At 42.1% G+C, this 22042-nt stretch overlaps 1 protein-coding gene across 12 annotated transcripts in view; it reads left to right on the forward strand.

The window, feature by feature from the left end:
* The window catches only part of nedd4l (NEDD4 like E3 ubiquitin protein ligase), a 391568-nt gene that overhangs the window by 294537 nt on the left and 74989 nt on the right, over positions 1-22042 (forward strand). For all 12 annotated transcript variants that reach the window (XM_055665427.1, XM_055665728.1, XM_055665191.1 and 9 more), the window contains 4 exons: positions 3854-4014; positions 16465-16588; positions 18542-18721; positions 20915-20986. In XM_055665427.1, the coding sequence (XP_055521402.1) occupies positions 3854-4014; positions 16465-16588; positions 18542-18721; positions 20915-20986 (537 nt within the window). The remainder of the gene's footprint in view (positions 1-3853; positions 4015-16464; positions 16589-18541; positions 18722-20914; positions 20987-22042) is intronic.

The following is a 22042-nucleotide window of genomic DNA, read 5'->3' on the forward strand; positions in this document are numbered from 1 at the left end:
CCGCTCATCCTTCACCATCATTCAAGGACCCATTCAGGTGAGGCAAAGATTCATGTGCATCTCCTCCAACCTCATCCACCTCAAGGTTTGTCTGTGCGCAGACTTGGCAAGTGGTTTGCTGACTATTTGTGTTCTGTCCACAATGGCCATACCCAGTTCCCAGTTGCATACCATTTCAAACCTCCTTCCCATTTCCACACTGACCTCACCAGTCTTGGCCTTCTCCACTGCCGGTGTGAGGCTCAATGCAAACTAGAGGAACAACATTCCTTCTTCGCAAATCTATACTCCAATGGTATGAACACTGAATTTTCCATTTTAGATATCCCTCCCCTCCGATGTGTTACCCCCTCCCCCCTCACTCCTCTTCAGATCCTACCTCCGGTCCTCCCATTTTGTTGTCTCCTTTCCCATAGCTCTCGCTTGACTTCTATCACCCATTATTGTTCCCTCCTTCCTTCTGCTTCCATCCACCTACACAAGAAAGTTTCTTTACTTTTCTCCAAACAGCTCCAATTATCATCTTCCCTACTTACCAGGCCCAGCTCTCGTAATCTTTGTGTACCTGCTTGTGTTCCTGTTAAGTTAGCTAGAATTCGAGAATAAAACATTTGAAACATATAAGATTGTTAAGGGCTTGGACACGCTAGAGGCAGGAAACATGTTCCCGATGTTGGGGGAGTCCAGAACCAGGGGCCAGTTTAGAAATAAGGGGTAAGCCAGGGGAGACGAGGAAACAGTTTTTCTCAAGAGAGTAAGGAGTCTGTGGAAGCCATTTAGAACGGAGATGCTTTCAAGAGAGAATAGGGCTCTTAAAAATAGCAGAGTCAGGATAAGGGGGAAATCCTTTAAAACCGAGATGAGAAGAACTTTTTTCACACAGAGAGTGGTGAATCTCTGGAACACTCTGCCACAGAGGGTAGTTGAGGCCAGTTCATTGGCTATATTTAAGAGGGAGTTAGATGTGGCCCTTGTGGCTAAGGGAATCAGGGGGTATGGAGAGAAGGCAGGTACGGGATACTGAGTTGGATGATCAGCCATGATCATATTGAATGGCGGTGCAGGCTCGAAGGGCCGAATGGCCTACTCCTGCACCTAATTTCTATGTTTCTATGTTTCTATGAGTCGGGGGATATGGGGAGAGGGCAGGAACGGGGTACTAATTGGGAATGATCAGCCATGATCACATTGAATGGCGGTGCTGGCTCGAAGGGCCAAATGGCCTACTCCTGCACCTATTGTCTATTGTCTAATGCCTATAAAACAAGAATGTGTGAAGTACTCACTAGGTCAGGCAGCAACTGCAGAAAAAGCAGAGTTCAGGTGCTCTTAATAATATTTCAGATGGATAAATAGTGATTACAAGTGAATCAGAGGTTGCATGAGCTGACTCAAACTTCCTTCGAAACAATTCCAGCTCTGATTCATTTTTAATCTCCAGTGTATGTTCTTAATCAAAGCTGTGCAACATTCATTATCAAAAATGGTTTGCTATTCCCATAGATCGAGGTCGCCTTCCTTTTCTCCAGATACAACAACATTATCTGACTGTTTGAAATCCCAGGGTGTGGATATCATATTTAAATATGGCTGGTTAACATTTGCTGTGTCCAAACAAGATTGAGGGTTGAACTGAGGTTTATGTCCACTTATGATGAGCAGGTTGACAAACGCCAAGGCAATTACCAGGTTATGATTTAAGTGTGCTAATATTTCTGTAGCCTGAGGTATTTGTTGTAGAGGGACTAAACCAGGTAAGCCCCAGGTAATCCCGACTGCTTGCAAAAAGAAAGGGAGAAAATTTTGGCTCTAGAAAAAGGAAAAAAAATCTGTAAAATTTATGCTTGGCCATTTTCAAGTGATATTAGGAGCACTTTTACATTCATGTCAGTAGAAATATTGAAACAATTTCCACTACAACTGTAAAAGACAATGAGCCAGAGTTTGCTGGTTAGCGGACTGATTTTCATTGACTCTGAGCAAAAATATATCTTGCAGTCATTCCACTGGGAATGCTTAGAAAGGTGGGATGGATTTTCTGCCCAGCACCACTGTGCATCCTCAGGACATACAGGGGCATTACGTGGGTCCATAAAATGAGAAGGACATTTTTGGTCAGTTTATTCACACCTGGAGACTCAGCTGCAATTGTGAAATTAGGTTGATGGCAATGTGGGGAGAATGGAATGGGATGAGTGTAAATTAATGCTTGATGTTTGTTGGAGACCTGTTGCACCAAAGGACCTGTTTCGGTGCTGTTCAATTAAATGACTATGAAACGCTGTTGAGAAACTCTGCAACGTTATAAACTGTAAGTATTGTAAAAAATATTAATCCAATATTAAAAAATCTAAATTCGCAAGCTGTAAGAAATGAGGAATTACTTTATCAGAAAACTTTTCAAATTAATAACTCATCCCTGGTTCTCTACAGCGCATGCCTTCTTTTCCATTAAAATCAAGTCAAGAACTGTACTTGTAAGCAACACTAATTAAAGTATACAATAATACCAAGCCAATTAACCTACAAACCTGCGGGAGGGAACGTGCAGATTCTAGTTTAAACCGAAGATAGACACAAAATACTGGAGTAACTCAGCAGGACAGGCAGCATCTCTGGAGAGAAGGAATGGGCGACATTTCGGGTCAAGACCCATCTTCAAACCCAACCCGACCCGAAACGTCGCCCATTCCTTCTCCCAAGAGATGCTGCCTGTCCCGCTGTGTTACTCCAGCATTTAGTGTCTACATTCGATTTAAAGCAGCATCTGCAATTCTTTCCTACACAATAAAAACTATGATGCAGGATGACCCTATATTTACTTTCAGCGAATACAATGCTGTGCATTTAGGAACAAAACATGCAAGCTAGTGATCACTTCACTGCTGTAGCCTGGCTTATCTCATTGCTCTCTCTCTCCTGTTCCATGCACCCTGCCCCCATTTGTCCCTCTTTGACCATAGAACTGCAGAGCTGGTGGTTATCTGTCATTCCAGAGATTTAGTTTAAATAAAATTCTTGTGACAGTAATCAGCCTGATTTTTTTCCCCCCAATTGTCTGCCACACACCTTAAAGATTAGAGTCAGATTGTGTGCTACTTGATGGACAGTTCTGGTGCCTGCTCCAGTTCTGTGCCGGCCTAAAATATGCAGGCTTTGTATATTTGCATAAGACCTTTGGCCGTCAGGCACCATTTCTGATCTGAAGCAAAGTTTTCTTCAAGTTTATATTGCAACGGGTAACCTGGGGCTTAAGTTGGTAATTTCTCCCCGAATGCATTCTGAGTCGGTGTCAGTATACAGCATTGCTGGCTGCAAATTCCTATTTTCCACGTTCAGAGGAATGCTGAAGTTGCTCTCATAGCCGACAAAATCCAAACCAGTGTTTTTGACTCCAGAATGTTTGGCTAATTTAAAATTCTGGCTGATGGATTGTTGTGTAAGAGTATCATGGAATTGAGTTACACACCTGCCTTATGGAGTTTTGGAATTAATCCTGTTGCCTTTGTTCATGAAGAAGTAGGGGTGTGGGCAAAGCAGGCGATTACTTCAGGAGTGGGGATGCAGTGTGCCGTATCCAATATGTTGTACGCGATTTAAAAGGGAATTAAGAACAATTAATTTTGCAGCACAGCAATAGGCCTTTGACCTAGCAACTCCGAGCCGTGTCCCAGGAGTTCCCTTCCACCTTCCACCTCACATCATCTCACCCACCAAGCACTTCATTCCATTCCTTTTTCCCTCACTTAGCTAGTCGCCTAGCTTTATTTTAAATGTCTTACCAGTATTTGGTAGCATGTCCTACTGCACCTACCAACATTTTCCTTCTTGTCTTTTTCCTTCTTGCCTTCAGCGTGTCTGGAACATGGCTGACCCCGCTGATTCAGGAGCCCAACGTGAGCAACAGTTGCCTCCACTGCCGCCTGGCTGGGAAGAGAAAACGGATAACCTCGGTCGGACTTACTATGTGAATCATAACAATAGGACAACGCAGTGGCAGCGACCAAGTCTAGTGTAAGTTCTTGTCCTGGTCTATAGTTTATCATGCACAGTTTATCATCCAAATAATTGTCTCAGCATATTTTGTCACCATGGCTCCTTCTGGTATTTAAATAATAGTACTTTGGATTTAACAGGTAGCATTGACTAGCTAATGACTGCCAGTTGTATTTCTCTGGGTGTTTAAGTTGTGAAATGCCGATCGCCCCATTTGTTCATACAAGGTAAAATATAAAATATAAAATGCCTTTACTTAATATGTTCACAGCCCAACTGCCAGGGGAGCAAGCATGTAACATAATTATTTTATTTTCCTATTTTGTTAACTTAGTTACTTCAATGTGCAAACAAGGAAATGCAGATGCTGGTTTACAAATAAAAGTGCTGGAGTAATAGAGCGGGTCAGGCATCATCTCTGGACAACATAGAAAGGCAACGTTACCAGCCGGGACCCTTGTTCAGACTCATTTCAACACTCGGTCTGAAGAAGGGTCCCGACCCAAAATGACACTTATCCATGTTCTCCAGAGATGCTGCTTGATCCGCTGAATTACTCCAGCACTCTGTGTCTCTTCTTTCAATTACCCAATGATATTTGAACCTGGTGAAACCACTATAATCCTGTTACAGTTGATGTGCACCCCAGGTTCGAAAGCACTAACATGGCATGCTGCCAAAGAAAGATGAGGTTATTTTTTAACATTCAACTTGAAGAATTCTCAGGAACATTCAAAATCTAAAACAGTACACTGAGGAAATACAAACAATATATGTCTAATTTAAAAAAAAAACCCAATGAGATGCTAAAAGTTATAAAGGGTGGATAGAAAAAATGTGAAGTTTTTAAAAAAGTAACTAATAATGTTATGCCGTGTGATGGGAGGGTGGCTAATATTGTGCCTCTTTTTAAGAAGGGTTGCAAGGAAAAGTCTGGGAACAGGTGACCAGCAACCCTAACGCCATCAACTGCCAGATGACTGCAGGGTTAAGGGCCTTTCCCACTTTCACAACCTCTGCCGAGTTTGCCCTTGACTCATACTCGTAGCATGGTCGTCACGAGGTCGCAGGTAGCAGGCCGTGATGCTAGTCGTAGGTACTCGTGGCATCAAGTAAATCGGGGCGTTTTTCAAGCATGATGAAAAATGTCCACGAGTAAAAAAAGGTTGTGAATTAGGTCGTGAAAGCGGGACTGGCCCTTAAATGTTGTGCCTCTACCTAAGAAAGGCTGCAAGGAATAAAAGGGACAACATAGCCCAGTAAGCCTAATGTCTGCAGGAGGTAAGTTGCAGGAGAGGAGTATGAGGGATAAGATGCATATGTATTTGGATAGACAGAGAATGATTGGGGATTGTCAACATGGTTTTGCACAGGGCAGGAGATCAAGTCTTACCAATCTTGAGTTTTTTTGAGGAAGTAACCAAAAAGATTAATGAGGGCAAAGCAATAGATGTTGTCCACGACGTCAGCAAGGCATTTGATGAGGTTCTGCATGGTATGCTACTCTGGAAGATTAGATCGCATGGAGATTCAGGGAGAGTAGCTAAATGGATACAGAATTGGTGGTGAATGGTATAGGAAGGAACTGCAGATGCTGGTTTAAACCGAAGATAGATGCAAAAAACTGGAGTAACTCAGTGGGGCAGGCAGCATCTCTGGAGAAAAGGAACTGGTGACATTTCAGGTTGTGATCCTTCTTCAGATTGGTTAAGGATAAGGGAAATGAGAGATATAGACGATGATGTAGAGAGATAAAGAACAATGAATGAAAGTTATGCAAAAATGCAATGATGATAAAGGAAACAGGCCATTGTTAGCTGTTTGTTGGGTGAAAACGAGAAGCTAATGCGACTTGGGTGGGGTGGGATAGAGCGAGAGGGAATGTCGTGTTACTTAACGTTAGACACATTAATATTCATACCACTGGGCTGTATATAAGCTGCCCAAATGCAATATGAGATGCTGTTCCTTCTATTTGTGTTTAGCCTCACTCTGACAATGGAGGAGACCTAGGACAGAAAGGTCAGCGTGGGAATGGGAAGGAAAATTAAAATGTTTAGCAACTGGGAGATCAGGTAGGTTCAGGCAGACTGAGCGAAGGTATTCAGCGAAACGATCGTCCAGTCTACGTTTGGTCTCACCAATGTATAAGAGTCCACATCTCAAACAACGGATATAATAGATGAGGTCGGAGGAAGTGCAAGTGAACCTCTGCCTAACCTGAAAAGACTGTTGGGGTCCCTGGACAGAGTCGAGTGAGGAGGTATAGGGACAAGTGTTGCATCTTCCACAGATGCAGGGGAAGGTACCTGGGGAGGGGATGGTTTAGGTGGGAAGGGATGAGTTAGCCAGGGTGTTGCGGAGTGTACGGTCATTGCGGAAGACGGAAAGGGGTGGAGACCCTGTGTCTATTTCTTCTTTCTATTACCCAATGATATTTGAACCTCTTGAACCCACTATAATCCTGTTGCAGTTGATGTGCACCCCAGGTTAGAAAGCTAGTGTTGGGATCCCTTTGGAGCTGGTGAAAATTTCAGAGGATTATGTGGTGGGTGCGATGGTTGATGGAATGAAAGGTAAGGACTAGGGCAGGGGTGGGGAACCTTTTCATGTTGGAATGCCGCATTCAATTAGCTGTAATCTAATAAGGCTGCATCCATGAAATTTCAATTAGATATACTTCAAAATGTACATTATTTTGTAAAAATCTAACTACTATGTACAAACTTCACGAAAATCAAAAAAAATCTTACTACTAAAGTTAACTAACATTTTTAATGACTTTGTTGTGACTACTTTTTGTGGGAAAGTATTTGAATATTTGGTTGCACCATGGAGGTACGCAATTTCAGCTGATCTTCTAGATGGGTATCCATGATTTGTGACCTTAAGGACGTCTTGATTTGGGTTAGGTAGGAGAACGTAGATTTGTACCAATGTGGTTGAAAAGCAAGAAAGCATTTTTCGTGCATGTTGCCGAAGATTAGGTATTCTATTGCATTTTTCCATATTTCAATCGGATGTTTCTTAGCGTCAAATAAGGACTTTAAAATGTCATCTTCTGAGTGCTCAATCAATTCCATCTGTACTTCTTTAGGAGCCTTGGAGACATCAACTAGGTGAGGTTGAAATGATAATTTGAATGCTAAAAAATGCTAATTTCGTTGAATCTTCTTGTACTCTTTGGTATTTTAAATACGTTCTTTTTAAGATTAAAATAAAAATAATAAAAGACGAACAAAAACATATTGATAAAAATAAAAGGATTTGTTCTACAAAATTTGGATTCATTCAAAAGGCCGCACTTAATGGCCTAGAAGGCCGCAGGTTCCCCACCCCTGGGCTCGTGGGACTCTCTGTTGCAACTAGGGGGAGGGGGAGCAGGGGCGGAGCTGCGGGATACTGTGGAGACAAGAGTGAGGGCCTCATCTAAAATGGGAGAGGGGAACCCCCATTCCCTAAAGAATGAGGACCTCGGTTGTCCTGGTATGGACCACCTCATCTTGGGCTCAGATGCGGAGAACACTGAGGAATTGGGAGTAGAGGATAGAGTCTTTGCAGGAAGCAGAGTGGGAAGAAGTGTACTCAAGATGGTTGTGGGAGTCAGTGGTTTGTAATAGACGTCAGTCAATAATCTATTTTTTGTAATGGAGACTGTGAGATCTAGAAAGGGGAGGGAGGTGTCAGAGATCGTCCAAGAACATTTGAGTGCAGGATGAAAATTGGTGATGAAGTTGACAAAGTGCAGGAGGTAGCAGCAATGCAGTCGCCAATGTAACAGAGATAGTGCTCAGGGATAGGGCCAGTGTACGCCTGGAACAGGGGTGTTCAACGTGGTGATGAAAGGTTGTTTATCAGACCAGAGGCCTGTGACCAGTCGTGTGCCTCAGGGATTAGTGCTGGGCCCATTACTGTTTGTGGTTTATACCAACGATTTGGATATATAATTAATGGCAAGACCCTTAACAGCATTGATGTACCCGAAGGATCTTGTGGTTTAGGTCCATAGGTCCATGAAAGTGATAACAGAAGTAGATAGTGTGGTATAGAGGTGTAGGGTATGCTTGCCTTCATTGATTGGGATCATTGATTAAAAGTGTCATAAAGTATTGTTGCAGGTAAGACTTTGATTAAGTTGCATTTAGTGTGCAGTTCTGGTTGCCCCATTACAGGAAGCACGTGGTGTGCAGAAGAGGATGCCTGGATAAGAGGCTATCAACTACAAGGGTTGACAAACTGGGGTTGTTTTGTCTCAAAAACCATAGGTTGAGGGGAGTCCTGATAGAAGTATGTAAAATGATGAGAGGCATTGATAGGTTTGACCAGTGTTTCGCAACCGGGATTCTCAGAATGTTAGGGTTTCTCGAGAGATCGCTAGGGGTTCCGAGAGAAATAGTGATGAACTAGACGAGGGGTGTCAAACTACCGGCCCGCGGCCCTGATGCGGCTCGCGAAGGGTTCCAGTCTGGCCCGTGGAATAATTTCCCCAATGCCACAGCGGGCTGCAGCTGTCCCCAGTGCCCTGTCCCCCTGAGCTGCTGCTCGTACGTGTGACTCATCTCCCTAGTCAGCCGCTGCTCCTTATATGGCGTGAGAGGCCGCGGCTGCGTGCTGCCAGCATTGTGACGACTACTTGACTGACACCCGACACGAACAATCGAACCGCAGATGCTGCTGGGGGGGGGGGCAAACGTGGCGAGGGCCAGACAAACGGGCTGGCCGTCACCCTGCATGACTGACAGTGACTGTAGTGTACCTGGACTTGCAGAGAGTATTTGATAAGGTCCCACATAGGAGATTAATGGGCAAAATTAGGATAATTGGGGGTAGGGTGCTGACATGGATAGAAAATTGGTTGGCAGACAGGAAACAAAGAGTACAGATTAACAGGTCCCTTTCAGAATGGCAAGCAGTGACTAGTGGGATACCGCAAGGCTCGGTGCTGGGACCGCAGCTATTTACAATATATATTAATGATTTCGATGAAGGGATTCAAAGTAACATTAGTAAATTTGCAGATGACACAAAGTTGGGTGGTAGTATGAACTGTGAGGAGGATGCTATGAGAATGCAGGGTGACTTGGACAAGTTGGGTGAGTGGGCAGATGCATGGCAGATGCAGTTTAATGTGAGGTTATCCACTTTGGTAGCAAAAATAGTAAGGCAGGTTACTATCTAAATGGTGTCAAGTTGGGAAAAGTGGAAGTACAACGGGATCTGGGGGTCCTTCTTCATCAGTCAATGAAAGTAAACATGCAGGTACAGGCAGTGAAGAAAGCGAATGGCATCGAGTCTGGGGAAACTTAAGAAGGGTTTTGGCCCGAAACGTTGCCTATTTCCTTCGCTCCATAGATGCTGCTGCACCCGCTGAGTTTCTCCAACATTTTTGTGTACCAAGCGAATAGCATGTTTCCAAGTTTGCGGATGACACTAAGCTGGGGTGCATTGTTAGCTGTGAGGAGAATGCTAGGAGGCTGCAAGGTGACTTGGATAGGCTGGGCGAGTGGGCAAATGCATGGCAGATGCAGTATAATGTGGATAAATGTGAGGTTATCCACTTTGGTGGCAAAAACAGGAAAGCAGACTATTTTCTAAATGGTGGCCGATTAGGAAAAGGGGAGATGCAACGAGACCTGGGTGTCATGGTACACCAGTCATTGAAAGTAGGCATGCAGGTGCAGCAGGCAGTGAAGAAGGCGAATGGTATGTTAGCATTCATAGCAAAAGGATTTGAGTATAGGAGCAGGGAGGTTCTAATGCAGTTGTACAGGGTCTTGGTGAGATCACACCTGGAGTATAGCGTACAGTTTTGGTCTCCAAATCTGAGTAAGGACATTATTGCCATAGAGGGAGTGCAGAGAAGGTTCACCAGACTGATTCCTGGGATGTCAGGACTTTCATATGAAGAAAGACTGGATAGGCTTGGCTTGTACTCGCTAGAATTTAGGAGATTGAGGGGGCTCTTATAGAAATGTACAAAATTCTTAATGGGTTGGACAGGCTAGATGCAGGAAGATTGTTCCCGATGTTGGGGAAGTCCAGGACAAGGGGTCACAGCTTAAGGATAGAGGGGAAATCCTTTAGGACCGAGATGAGAAAAACCTTTTTCACACAGAGAGTGGTGAATCTCTGGAACTCTCTGCCACAGAAGGTAGTTGAAGCCAGTTCATTGGCTATATTTAAGAGGGAGTTAGAAGTGGCCCTTGCGGCTAAAGGGATCATAGGGTATGGAGAGAAGGCAGGTATGGGATACTGAGTTGGATGATCAGCCATGATCATATTGAATGGTGGTGCAGGCTTGACGCGCAGAATGGCCTACTCCTGCACCTATTTTCTATGTTTTCTATGTTCATAACAAGAGGAGTTGAGTACAGGAGCAAAGAGGTCCTTCTGCAGTTGTATAGGGCCCTTGTGAGACCACACCTGAGGTATTGCGTGCAGTTTTGGTCCCCAAATTTGAGGTAGGACATTCTTGCTGTTCATGCAGCGTAGGTTTACAAGGTTAATTCCCGGGATGGTGGGACTGTCATTTGCTGAGAGAATGGAACGGCTGGGCTTGTACACTCTGGAATTTAGAAGGATGAGAGGGTATTTCATTGAAACATATAAGATTGTTAAGGGTTTGGACACGCTAGAGGCAGGAAACATGTCTCTCTTGGACTAAAATGGTGGGAGAGAAATATCTCTGATCTGTATCTGCTAATGTACGATTTCAAATGGTTTATGAATGGAAAGCGTGTGACTCCCAAAACAATCTTAGCCAAAATAACATTGTTTTTTCTCACTCTCATCACAACTTTCTTGTAGCCTATTACTGTTAGTTAATACTAATCATAAAAGTAATGCTTGCTAGGCAATCTTCTTCATAAGAAACATAAATCGTAAAGTGAAACACTTTGAAAGCAGAGATTGAGACACATGAGAGCAAGTTGAAAAAATGTAGGCAACAAAAGCAGTGGGAGCATGCGAGCGTGCATTCGCGTGTGCCCAACTGATCTGGCCCGCATGGTCGCATTTTGCCCAATCCGGCCTGTGAGTTTTACACCCCTGAAATAGACCAAGCGTGGACCTGTTGGGTCCCACTCCCCCAATGCAATATTCCCCCAGTAGCACTCACCTATTCACAGCCCAGCAATCCTAACCCAGCTGCACAGGCGTGACTGACGGGTCCCTGTTATGACGCCAGAGATCACCGTTGTGATGCGAGTCAAATGGCGATTTCAAAATGGCGGCGGGCCTGGCTACCCGCGACTCAGGGGTTCCCTGAGACATGAAAATTATTTCAAGGGTTCCGCAAGGGTAAAGAGGTTGAGAAACGCTGGGCGAGACAGTCAGAACCTTTATCGCAGGGTGGATGTCAAAGATTAGAGAGATTGCTTTGAGATGAGAGGGGCAAAGTTTAACAGAGATTTGTAGGACATGTTTTTGACGCAGAGTGGTGGGTGCCCAGTACATGCTGCCAGGGGTGGTGGCGAACACAGGTATATTCGTGCCATTAACAAAACTTTTAGACGCATGAATATGCAGGGAGTGAAGGGATATGGATCATATGCAGGCAGAGAATATTAATTAAACTTGCCATTATGTTCATCATGGATATTGTGAGCAGAAGGGAGGGCCTGTTACTGTGCTGTTGTTCTTAATGTTCTATGGTCTGGAACCAGAATGAGAGAGTTTAAGATAAATGCAAAGAGCCAATAAAACAAGGTTGGTGGGACTGGTCGCCACTGAGAAAATATATGTGAGTGACAGAAGTTAACATTTTAGAAGTAAGAAGCATCAGAGCCAGATTACTCTGCCTGCACATGATGCAGAGCCAGACATATGATTACTGCGCAAACACCTCATAAGTGGTTATCTCGCCCAGGTTGTCTCCTCAAGTTGGTTATCTCCTCAATTTGTAGCACAGTGGTAATTTGCTGCCTTGTAGGGCCAGTGCCCCGTGTTCGATCCTGACTACAGGTGCTGTCTGTGAGGAGTTTGTATGTAACTGCATGGGTTTTCTCCGGGTGCTTAGATTTTCTCCCACATTCCAAAGTCGTGCAAGTTTGTAGGTTAATTGGCTTAGATAAAATGCCCCTTGTGAGTAGAATGCAAAACTGGGATAATATAGAATTAGTGTATGGGTGATTGTTGGTCAGCATGTAATCAGTGGGCCGAAGGGCCTGTTTCCATCCTGTATCTCTAAATTAAAGTAATAAATAATTAAAAATTTAACTAAATGAAACTAAAAAAAAGGCCATAAATAATGGGAACAATATTGAGGAAAAGATTTACAGGGAAATTGCCAAGATCTATGGAAACCCCCAAGGAATCTTGATTCACTGAACCAAATAGAAACTGAAATAACGTAATGGGAGTTTCTGATTGAGTTATGGAGAACATCAGTTGATCAGTGGGTTTCTGGCCCAACAAGGAAGGTACAGTTGCTGAGCTTGGTTCTCAGAAATAAGCTATCCCAAATGGAGAAGTATCAGTAGCAGAATATCCAGGAAATTATGGTGATATCCTAATGTTGAGAATTGCTCAGATATAGATTCTTCCAAAGTAAAAATAATAGGACCAAGAGGGGTTGACAGGACAGAACTGAGATAAACTGGGACCTAAGCTTGGTAGACAAACTAGAACTGAACAACTGCAGGCCTTGGGGATGTTTCAGTTGCAGTCAAGCTACATTTCTATGATGGTGAAGAGTAGAGAAATTAAAGGGAGAACTTCAAGGATGGGGAAAAAAAGGGTAAGACAGACAAAAAAGCAAAACGAGCAGATACATTACAGACAGTTTAACCTTGGTGGTCAGGTACGTCCCAGAAACAATAATCAATCATATGGACAGATGTGAATTGATTAGATAAAGCCACCATGGATTTGTTAAAGTTAGATGTGTGTAATCAAATTGTCAGGGTTTTTTGATAAACCCTTGATAAGGGAACTGATGTTCACATTGACTTACAAAATAAACTTGATAAAATGCTACATAATAGGCATTTCATCAAAACTGAGTCTTGGAATATTGTTGCATGCCCATAATTGGGAAAAAGAAAGAGAAAGCAGAGATCAGTTTAAAAAAAAAGTCTACATTTTAGTCTGAAGAGAAGTGTACAGAAGAATTCCAAAAACTTTGGTCTGAGGATTAGTGCTTTTTGTCATAAATAATAATTAATTGTAATTGTGTGCATTGAGCACAACTTCAAAAGGTGCCATTGATATTAATCTTGGAGGTGCAAGACACCGTGAGGATTGTAATTGATTCAAGAAGATAGTAACAGGTTGCTGGAACATGGATGAACAAGAAAGAGATAAAATGTAATGCTGAGAAATGTGAAGTGTTACACTTTGGTAGGAACAATAAGAAAAGTCAATACAATGGAGGTGGCATAATTCTAAAAGGGGTACAGCTGGCAATATTTGAACATGACGGGCATTTTAAGAAGATGGTTAAAACATAATATAGGATGCTGGTTTTATGAAAACAGTCAGAGGATACCAAAGCAAGGAAGTTTCGCTGCACCTCTATTAAATGCTGTTTTAGCATCATCTGAATTATTGTGCCCATCTCTGGATGCAACACTTTTGTAAAGAAGTAAAGGCTTTGGAGAGGATGCAAAGGAAATGTATTAATACGGCCCAGGGTTTGATGGGTTGTCATTATATGCTTCGCTGTGGAAGAATGTTGTGAGGAGATCTGATGGAAATATTTGAAATCTTACAGGGTTTCACAAAGTTTTGGCCTCTTGTTTGTGAAATAAGCAATGTACTACCCATTGGAGGGACAACTGATACATCTTGCACAAGTCATTATCTCTGCACTGCGCATCAATGTAAGTTCTTAACAATATCTGCTGACTAGGCATCTTTATTTCTTAATTTATATTCAGGGTTTGGATGTGAATATAGGAGGCATGCTTAGTAAGTTTGCAAATGACACTAAAATTGGTGGTTTTGTGGACATTGGAGAAGGTTAACTATGATTCCCATGGCATCTCGATCAATTGAGCCATTAGGCTGAGGAATGACAGATGGAGTTTAATTCAGATAAATGCAAGGTATTGCATTTTGGTATGAGTAAACAAGGTAGGGCTTATATAGTAAATGTTAGGGCCTTTGGGAGTATTTTGGAAAAGACAGAATTTTTGAGAGACCCAGGGATCTCATACACAGTTCCATGAAGGTGATGACACAGAAAAACAGGGTGATGAAGAAGGCATTCGGCACTTTTGCCTTCAGTGGTCAGGGTATTTAGTACAGGAGTTTGGATGTCATGTGACTGCTTGCAAAGACATTGGTATGGCCACATTTGGAGTATTGTGTACAGTTCTGATCACCCTACCAAAGGAAGGATGTTCTTAAACTGGAAACGGTGCAAAATAGATTTGTAAGATTGTACTGGATCTGGTGGTAAGGAGAAGATGGATAGGCTGGATCTTTTTTTGCTTGGAATGTAGGAAGCTGAGGGGTGACCTTATAGAGATTCATGAGAAGCATCGAGAAGATGAACAGCCAGTCTTTTATCCAGGATCAGGAAGTCTAAAACTAGAGAGCATAGGTTTATGAGAGGGGAAATCGTTAGTAGGATTCTGAGAGGCAACTTTTTCACACAGAGGATGATAGGTATCTGGAATGAGCTGCCAAAGGAAGAGGTTAAGGCAGGTACAGTTAGGACATTTAAAAGACCCTTCGACAGGTACGTGAATAGGAAAGGTTTGGAGGGAGTGGGCCAGGCACAGGCAGTGGAACGCATATGGTTCTGTAACTTAGTCGGCATAGGCTGTATTGCTTTCCCAGGCAGCACAGCTCTATGACGCCTTGACTCTTATAGATCAAGATAATGTTTCAGTTCGCAAAGGGGCCAAGCGCCAAAGAACATAGAATTAAGAAGGCTAACAAGCAACTGTAGGTGCTAAGAGACTGAAATGCACTGCCAATCCAACAAGTGAAGACAGATTTCATTGCATCGTTCAATATGGAGCAGCATAAATATATGAAAGTAAAGAACTTGCAGGGATTTGGAGAGAGGATGGAGCTTTAGGACAAGCTAGGCATTCTTCCATGCTATAACCATTCTGTGACAAAGGACAAAGGACATTTATTGTCACATACACCAATTGGTGCAGTGAAATTTGAGTTACCATTGCAGCACACAAATAACATAAACACAACATTATAGAATTAAATATTAAACATAAAAACATCCCCCCACAGAGAAATCAACATTTCCCACTGTGAGGGAAGGCAACAAAGTTCAGTCATGTTTCTCTTGTTCACCCGTGGTCAGGGCCTATTGAGGCGTCTGCAGTCGCCGCAACGGCGGCCCGATGTTTCAGGCCCTCTCTCCGGGATGATCGGATGATCGGAGCTCCGGCGTCGGAACGGAAGAACACTCTCAGTTGCTTGCAGTTTCCGAATCGGCCGCTTCCTACTGGAGACCGCGGCTTCTGAAGTCTTGCTGCTTTCTAACCAGAAAGCAGCAACGTCCATAGGGGTTGTTGTTTTCTGGTTATTCATCGATTTCAATGTTTAATGTGCACATCTGCACTGAAATCATTCTGCAGGAATGGAGGAACGAGGTATCGTCAAAATTAATTCCTGCAAATGCCAAAATTTGAAATGGTGCTGTACAATTTGATCTGTAATAGTTTTTGATGTTGTTGGATTTCCTTTCCCAAATCTGTGCCATTGCTTTTTGATACATAGAAACATAGAAACATAGAAATTAGGTGCAGGAGTAGGCCATTCGGCCCTTCGAGCCTGCACCGCCATTCAATATGATCATGGCTGATCATCCAACTCAGTATCCCATACCTGCCTTCTCTCCATACCCCCTGATCCCCTTAGCCACAAGGGCCATATCTAACTCCCTCTTAAATATAGCCAATGAACTGGCCTCAACTACCCTCTGTGGCAGGGAGTTCCAGAGATTCACCACTCTCTGTGTGAAAAAAGTTCTTCTCATCTCATACCTTGTGCATGGTGAATTAGACACCAAATCCTGGAGTAATTCAATGGGTCAGGCATCATCTCTGGAGAACATGGATAGTTTAGTTTGGTTTAGAGATACAGTGCGGAAGTAGGCCCTTCGGCCCACCGGGTACACGCTGACCACCTGCACTTTAACCGAAGATTTCGGCGAAAACCCATGCAGGTCACGGGGAGAATGTATAAACTCCGTATAGACAGCACATGCAGCCAGAATCGAACCTGGGTCTCCGTTGCTGCATTCGCTGTAAGGCAGCAACTCTACTGCTGCGCCACTGTGACCGCTTTCGAGTCGGGAACCTTTCAAAAGAAGAAGAGTCTGAAGAAAGTTCACGATCTCCAATGGACATGTTCTCCTGAGATGTTGACTGGCCAACAGAAATAACCCCAACACTTTGTGTCTTTTTTGTATTAACCAGCATCTGCAGTCCATTGTGTCCGAGTGGTGAATTAGTGTTGGTTACATGAGAACTTATTCTCAATATTTTGCAGAGATGTGGAAAATGAATCAGACAGCAACATTCGGCACATCCAGCAAGAAGCCCACCGAGTGTTTCGGTCACGCCGGCACATTAGCGAAGACTTGGAGACCACTGATAATCGGGACGGCGGCGACGTAAGAAATCCAAGAATAGTTTTTCTTTGTAGTACAATCCGTTCTTCGGATATTAACTGTTCTCGTTATTTACCGTGTTTTTGAAAGGCTGATTTAATGGCATTAATCGAAAATAAGTCTGGGTATGTTCTGCCCCAACCATTCACTTACCAACGAATACAAGACAAAGGAAAATTAATTGTGTGAGATTATATTGTTGAAAAATGTTCAAATGAGTTGTAACAAGAGATAGTGTTCAAAATAGCATTACAGGCTGACCATATTTGGAAATGCCCATTATAATTAAGTTCTATTTTTATGTTTAAAAGAAACTTTATCTTGTTTAAATGTGAATTAAACTAAATCTTCTAAATATTACTTTTACATTGAATAATAAATCAGCAACAAGGGGGTTATGGATAATTCCGGTTAAGTATTACGACTGCCATATTTTGTGCATCCCTTTTCAATATTTTGTGTTGCTATCACATTGACTTCCAGGTAATCATTATATCAAGTCTGTTTCTAATCAGCTTCATGTATTTTTTTAATGCAATGAATGCACCAGCAAAAAAGCTGAACAGCAAAAAAGAAAGAGATCATTCGTGCATTAATCAAGTATTTTTATGTCCTTTTACATAAAAGTCAGTGAAATCTAGTCTTTGCTGGAAGGCAGGAAATGAGAACACAAGGTTCAAGGCTTGGCACAATACACACTGATGTTGTTTGAAATATAAATATTGACCATGATCAATGGAAAATATTGTTGTTTTTCAAATAATCATGTGAGATCTCTGAAATCATTTGAGGGGCTTTGCTCATACCAAAAATAGCATTCTAATGAGTGGTGCAATTATTTTGTATTATACTGAATTATCAGTGTGGATTGAATGTTTATTTTCTGGAGTGAGTTTAGTAATGTGTATATTAGATAAAATCATCAAGTTATCAGAGTAAGCCTGTGAGTTGCGTGACTCATTGTTCCTTCCAAGAGGTCGAAACTGATTCAGATTTAATCTCTGCTACATACTGTTTATCTAAATATGCAACACTTAAAATCAGAAATAAATAGCTGTTCAGTAAAGCTAGAGTTAAGAAAGACAATTATGTGGCTTTTCTCAATATACCACAAAACAGCTTTACAAAGTGGATAGACATAGCGGGAAAGGCAGCATCTCTGGAAATAAGGAACGGGTGACGTTTCGGGTCGAGACTCTTCTTCAGACTTTACAAAGCATTACAAGCATTACAGCATTAAGCATTACAAAATGGTCCTTGTTCAAACATCCTGGGTGTACCTACCAGAGGGATTCATTGTATCGAAATGTGGCTGATCTACAGTACCTGAGTATGACTGGGCAAAGAGAGAATTGCAGAGGTGTCCTTATCACATAAGTTGACAAAGCCAATAGATTGAGGCTGATTTAGAAAATCGGTGGGGGCCATCGTGAAATTATACCATGCCAGAAATAAATACCGCTCATCAGCAGAACAAAAAATACAAGAGATCCTCAGTGATTTAAAAAATTCCCTCTTGAAGCTATTCTAGGTGTACTAGGCTGGAATAAGGTTGCCTGATTATTCTTCTTCCCCAGCCACACTTCCACCCAATTTCTGGGTCACAGTGATGGAGCTTCACACCTTTCCTCAGCTCATCATAGATGTGGTGAGGAACTGAATTAAAGATGAAACCCATGTTTACCCACTGCATTATTTTGAGGTAGATAAAAATGCTGGAGAAACTCAGCAGGTGAGGCAGCATCTATGGAGTGAAGGAAAAGGTGACATTTCGGGTCAAGACCATTCTTCAGATATTATTTTGAGGATTTGTTTTTAAATCTAGTGTGACTCTGCATGAATGAATTAAGTGACTATGACTTTAAAAAACAGTGTTTATGATTATGTTGTCTACTAAAGTCTACTATGAATGCTATTTGGCATAACAAAGCAATGTTTGTATGTTTTATTGTATAGCCATGGGAAACCATCTCTGAAGAATCTTTTCTCGATGGTGATCAACTTTTCCAACCTTTACCCCCTCCTTCCACTCCACCAATTGCATCAGAGAGCAGCCTGCCTGACCTCTCTGATGAACTAAACAGGCGATTGCAAGTTGCTTCAGAGTTAAATGGGGAAGAACATGGTCCACATCCAGTGAGTATTTATATTTCAGCAATGGAGTTATGTCCATTGGTGTACATAGGGTGTACATATAGCTGCTAAATTTGTATAAGATAATTATAAGCAGTTGAATAAGGGTTAGGAATTAATAAGCTTTGGCTTCTTCCTGCTCCTTTTCGGACACATATGATTTCATTTATTTATAGATATTGTTTATGACACTTTATAAATATTTTTGTTTTGTTTTGTATGCTGTTTCACACTTGCTTTTTATTCTGTTCGAAATAAAGAATCAAACAAATAAATAAATAAATAGATAAATAAATAGCTGTCCAAATCTATCACATCACACTTATCGACAAATTATTTATTGTATTGATTAAAAATGAACTGGAGATGCTGATTTATATCAAAGATAGACACAAAATCCTGGAGTAACTCAGCAGGTCAGGCAACATCTCTGGAGAAAATGGATAGGTGATGTTTTGGGTTGGGACCCTTCTTCAGACTTATTGTAGGGGGGAGGAACTGGAAGCAAGAAAAGGACAGGTGTCCTGCTGCCAGCCCAGGACAAATCAGGGCTGGCAGCAGATGACATCAGGCAAGGTGGTTCGGAACAGCGTGATCTCAAGAGAGATACATCATTGGAAACTGTAGAACCGGTGAAGTGACCTTTAATAGAGAGCGTGGACAGTGGAGTGTTTGTTTAAGTTGCCTAAAATTAGAGAATTCAACGTTCGTACTGCTGGGTTGTAAGCTACCCAAGCGAAATATGAGGTGCTGTTTCCTCAATTTGCATGTGGCCTCACTCTGGGAATGGAGTCCATAAGTTGGGTGCAGGAGGTAGCCCTGATATTGTCATCGATGTAGCGGGGAAAGAGTTGGGGGATTGTACCAGCATATTTCCGGAATAAGGACTGGTCGATATAACCAACAAAAATGCAGGCGTAATTGGGGCCTATGCAAGTGCCCATCGCTGCACCTTTAACTTGGAGATAATTAGAAGAGTCAAAACAGAAGTTGTTGAGGGTGAGAACAAGTTCCCCTATGCGGTGGAGAGTGTTAATTGAGGAAAATTGGTTGGGTCTTTGCTCCAGGAAGAAATGGGGCCTTGAGCCCATCCTAGTGGGAGATGGGGATGTAGAGGAACTGGATATCCATGGTAAAGATGAGTGAACAGGGGCCCAGAAACTGAAAGATATTAAATAGTTGAAGGGCTTGTGAGGTGTGTAAGTTTTAGGTAACTTATACAAACACTCCCCTGAATTCCCCCAAAGAATTAAGATCAAATTTGAAGATGTTTTAGAACGATGATGTTTTAGACCATTTAGAACGGAGATGGGGAAAAACTTTTTCACCCAGAGAGTTGTGAATCTGTGGAATTCTCTGCCACAGAAGGCAGTGGATGCCGATTCTCTGGATGCTTTCAAGAGAGAGTTTGATAGAGCTCTTAAAGATAGCAGAGTCAGGGGATATGGGGAGAAGGCAGGAACAGGGTACTGATTGTGGATGATCAGCCATGATCACAATGAATGGCGGTGCTGGCTTAAAGGGCCGAATGGCCTCCTCCTGCACCTATTGTCTATTGCCTATTATTGTCTAATGTTTTCAATTGTTGTTATATGTGTATGGATCAAACAACCATCTCCCTGTCTTTTGGTTCTATATTTGCAATGATAAATGTAATATAATGAAATTTTTTTTAAACCCACATCCTATAAATTCACTCGATGTGAACAATACAATACAATACAATTTATTTGTCGTTTGGATCCCGTTAAGGTCCAAACGAAATGTCGTTTCTACAGTCATACATACAAAACGAAAAAGACCCAAGACACAACACAATTTACACAAACATCCTTCACAGCGCATCTTCTCCTCGTGAAGGAAGGCAAAAAAACACATGTCTCTCCGAGTATTTACTCTTTTTCTTTGAGAAATTGATTGTACACTCTATGTGGTGAAGGTGCTTCCCCAGTGTTGTGGATAGGTTTCAGAGCATGTGCAACTGATGACGAAATAACAATAATGTGTGACCAGATTGGGTAGAGAGAGATAGAACACTATCTGTGTTCTTCAGCAGTTGTTTCCCTTTTGCATTTGGGGGCTAGAGGTTACAGATTTGGGTCCTGCAAGGCAAAAATACAGTGCTAAAGCAATATTGTGATTCTTAAAAAAAAATCTTATATTAACCTAGTTCATATTCCTTCTTACATTTCTCAGAGTGAATCTCTTACAAGGATACGTTCCTATAGTGTAACAGATGGTATTGAAGATGAAGTTCAAGCCTCAATGGTAAATACGTTTATATCATTTTTTTTTCTTGTGTGCCTCTTTGTTCATTACTTTAAATTTCGAGACTTCTCTGCGAACCTTACTTTCTTGCAATTTCTCACTTTGCGTTGACATTCTTTCACCCCCATCTTCTCCAAGAAAGTGAATAAATCTAAACCAAACTCATGCAGACACTACTGGACACAGTTGCAAATGCTTATTCAATTGAGGCAGCATCTGTAGGAAGAGTAAAGTAGGTTATTAACCTGAAACATTAACCTTGTTTCTTCCCCACTTTTCTTGCCTTTAGTGCTCATGGGTTTGTCAATGCACTTGACATATGACTCTGAGTTATTGGCATAAAAACTTTACAAGCTTTTGGCTCTTTCTCTTTCAGGTAAACAGACGACTGCACAATGTTGCAAATCTGTTACTTGGTGTGATGGAATATTAGCTGTGTGGGTTGAGGACTATATCAAGAATGATATTTTGATCATTATTTGTCTCCCATTTCAGGTAGAATTGAAGATCTCAGGATATTGATTCTTAAGGCACTGTGTTTTGTTTTGGCAGCTTTTATTTAGCTAACAGACAAATTTTGAACCGCAGCACTTTTCATCATTTCAGTTGAGTCCCAAATAGATTTACATGCACTAAGTCCAGGTTCGAATGATGGCTTCAGTGATTGCAACGAAACGCTCTTAATTTCATCCTCAGGATTTAGGTGGTATTGGACGTGCGGATTTTTGGGACTATGGATGTTGCATACATTACACCAACTTTTTTTAAATTTCACTTATTTTTAAATGTTACACTGAAATGAACCTTGGTGAATGAGGGAAACAGACAGAACCCAGTGAGTTTCGGCTTGTCAAAGAGGCTGAATAAATACAAGCATTCCAAACCATGACCCACACTTCAGACACCGTCTGCCTGTCCAGACCCCAGCTCTTGCCGTAAACCCCGCCATGTCCCTGACTCCTGGTGATCCCGATCCTAACTCCTGCTCCACAGCCAGCTCACAAGCCCATTAATACCCTACTGACTGTGCAAATGGACAGATCCGCATAGAGCAAG

Source organism: Leucoraja erinacea, chromosome 1, assembly GCF_028641065.1.
Source record: "Leucoraja erinacea ecotype New England chromosome 1, Leri_hhj_1, whole genome shotgun sequence".
In the NCBI taxonomy this organism is placed as follows: domain Eukaryota; kingdom Metazoa; phylum Chordata; class Chondrichthyes; order Rajiformes; family Rajidae; genus Leucoraja; species Leucoraja erinaceus.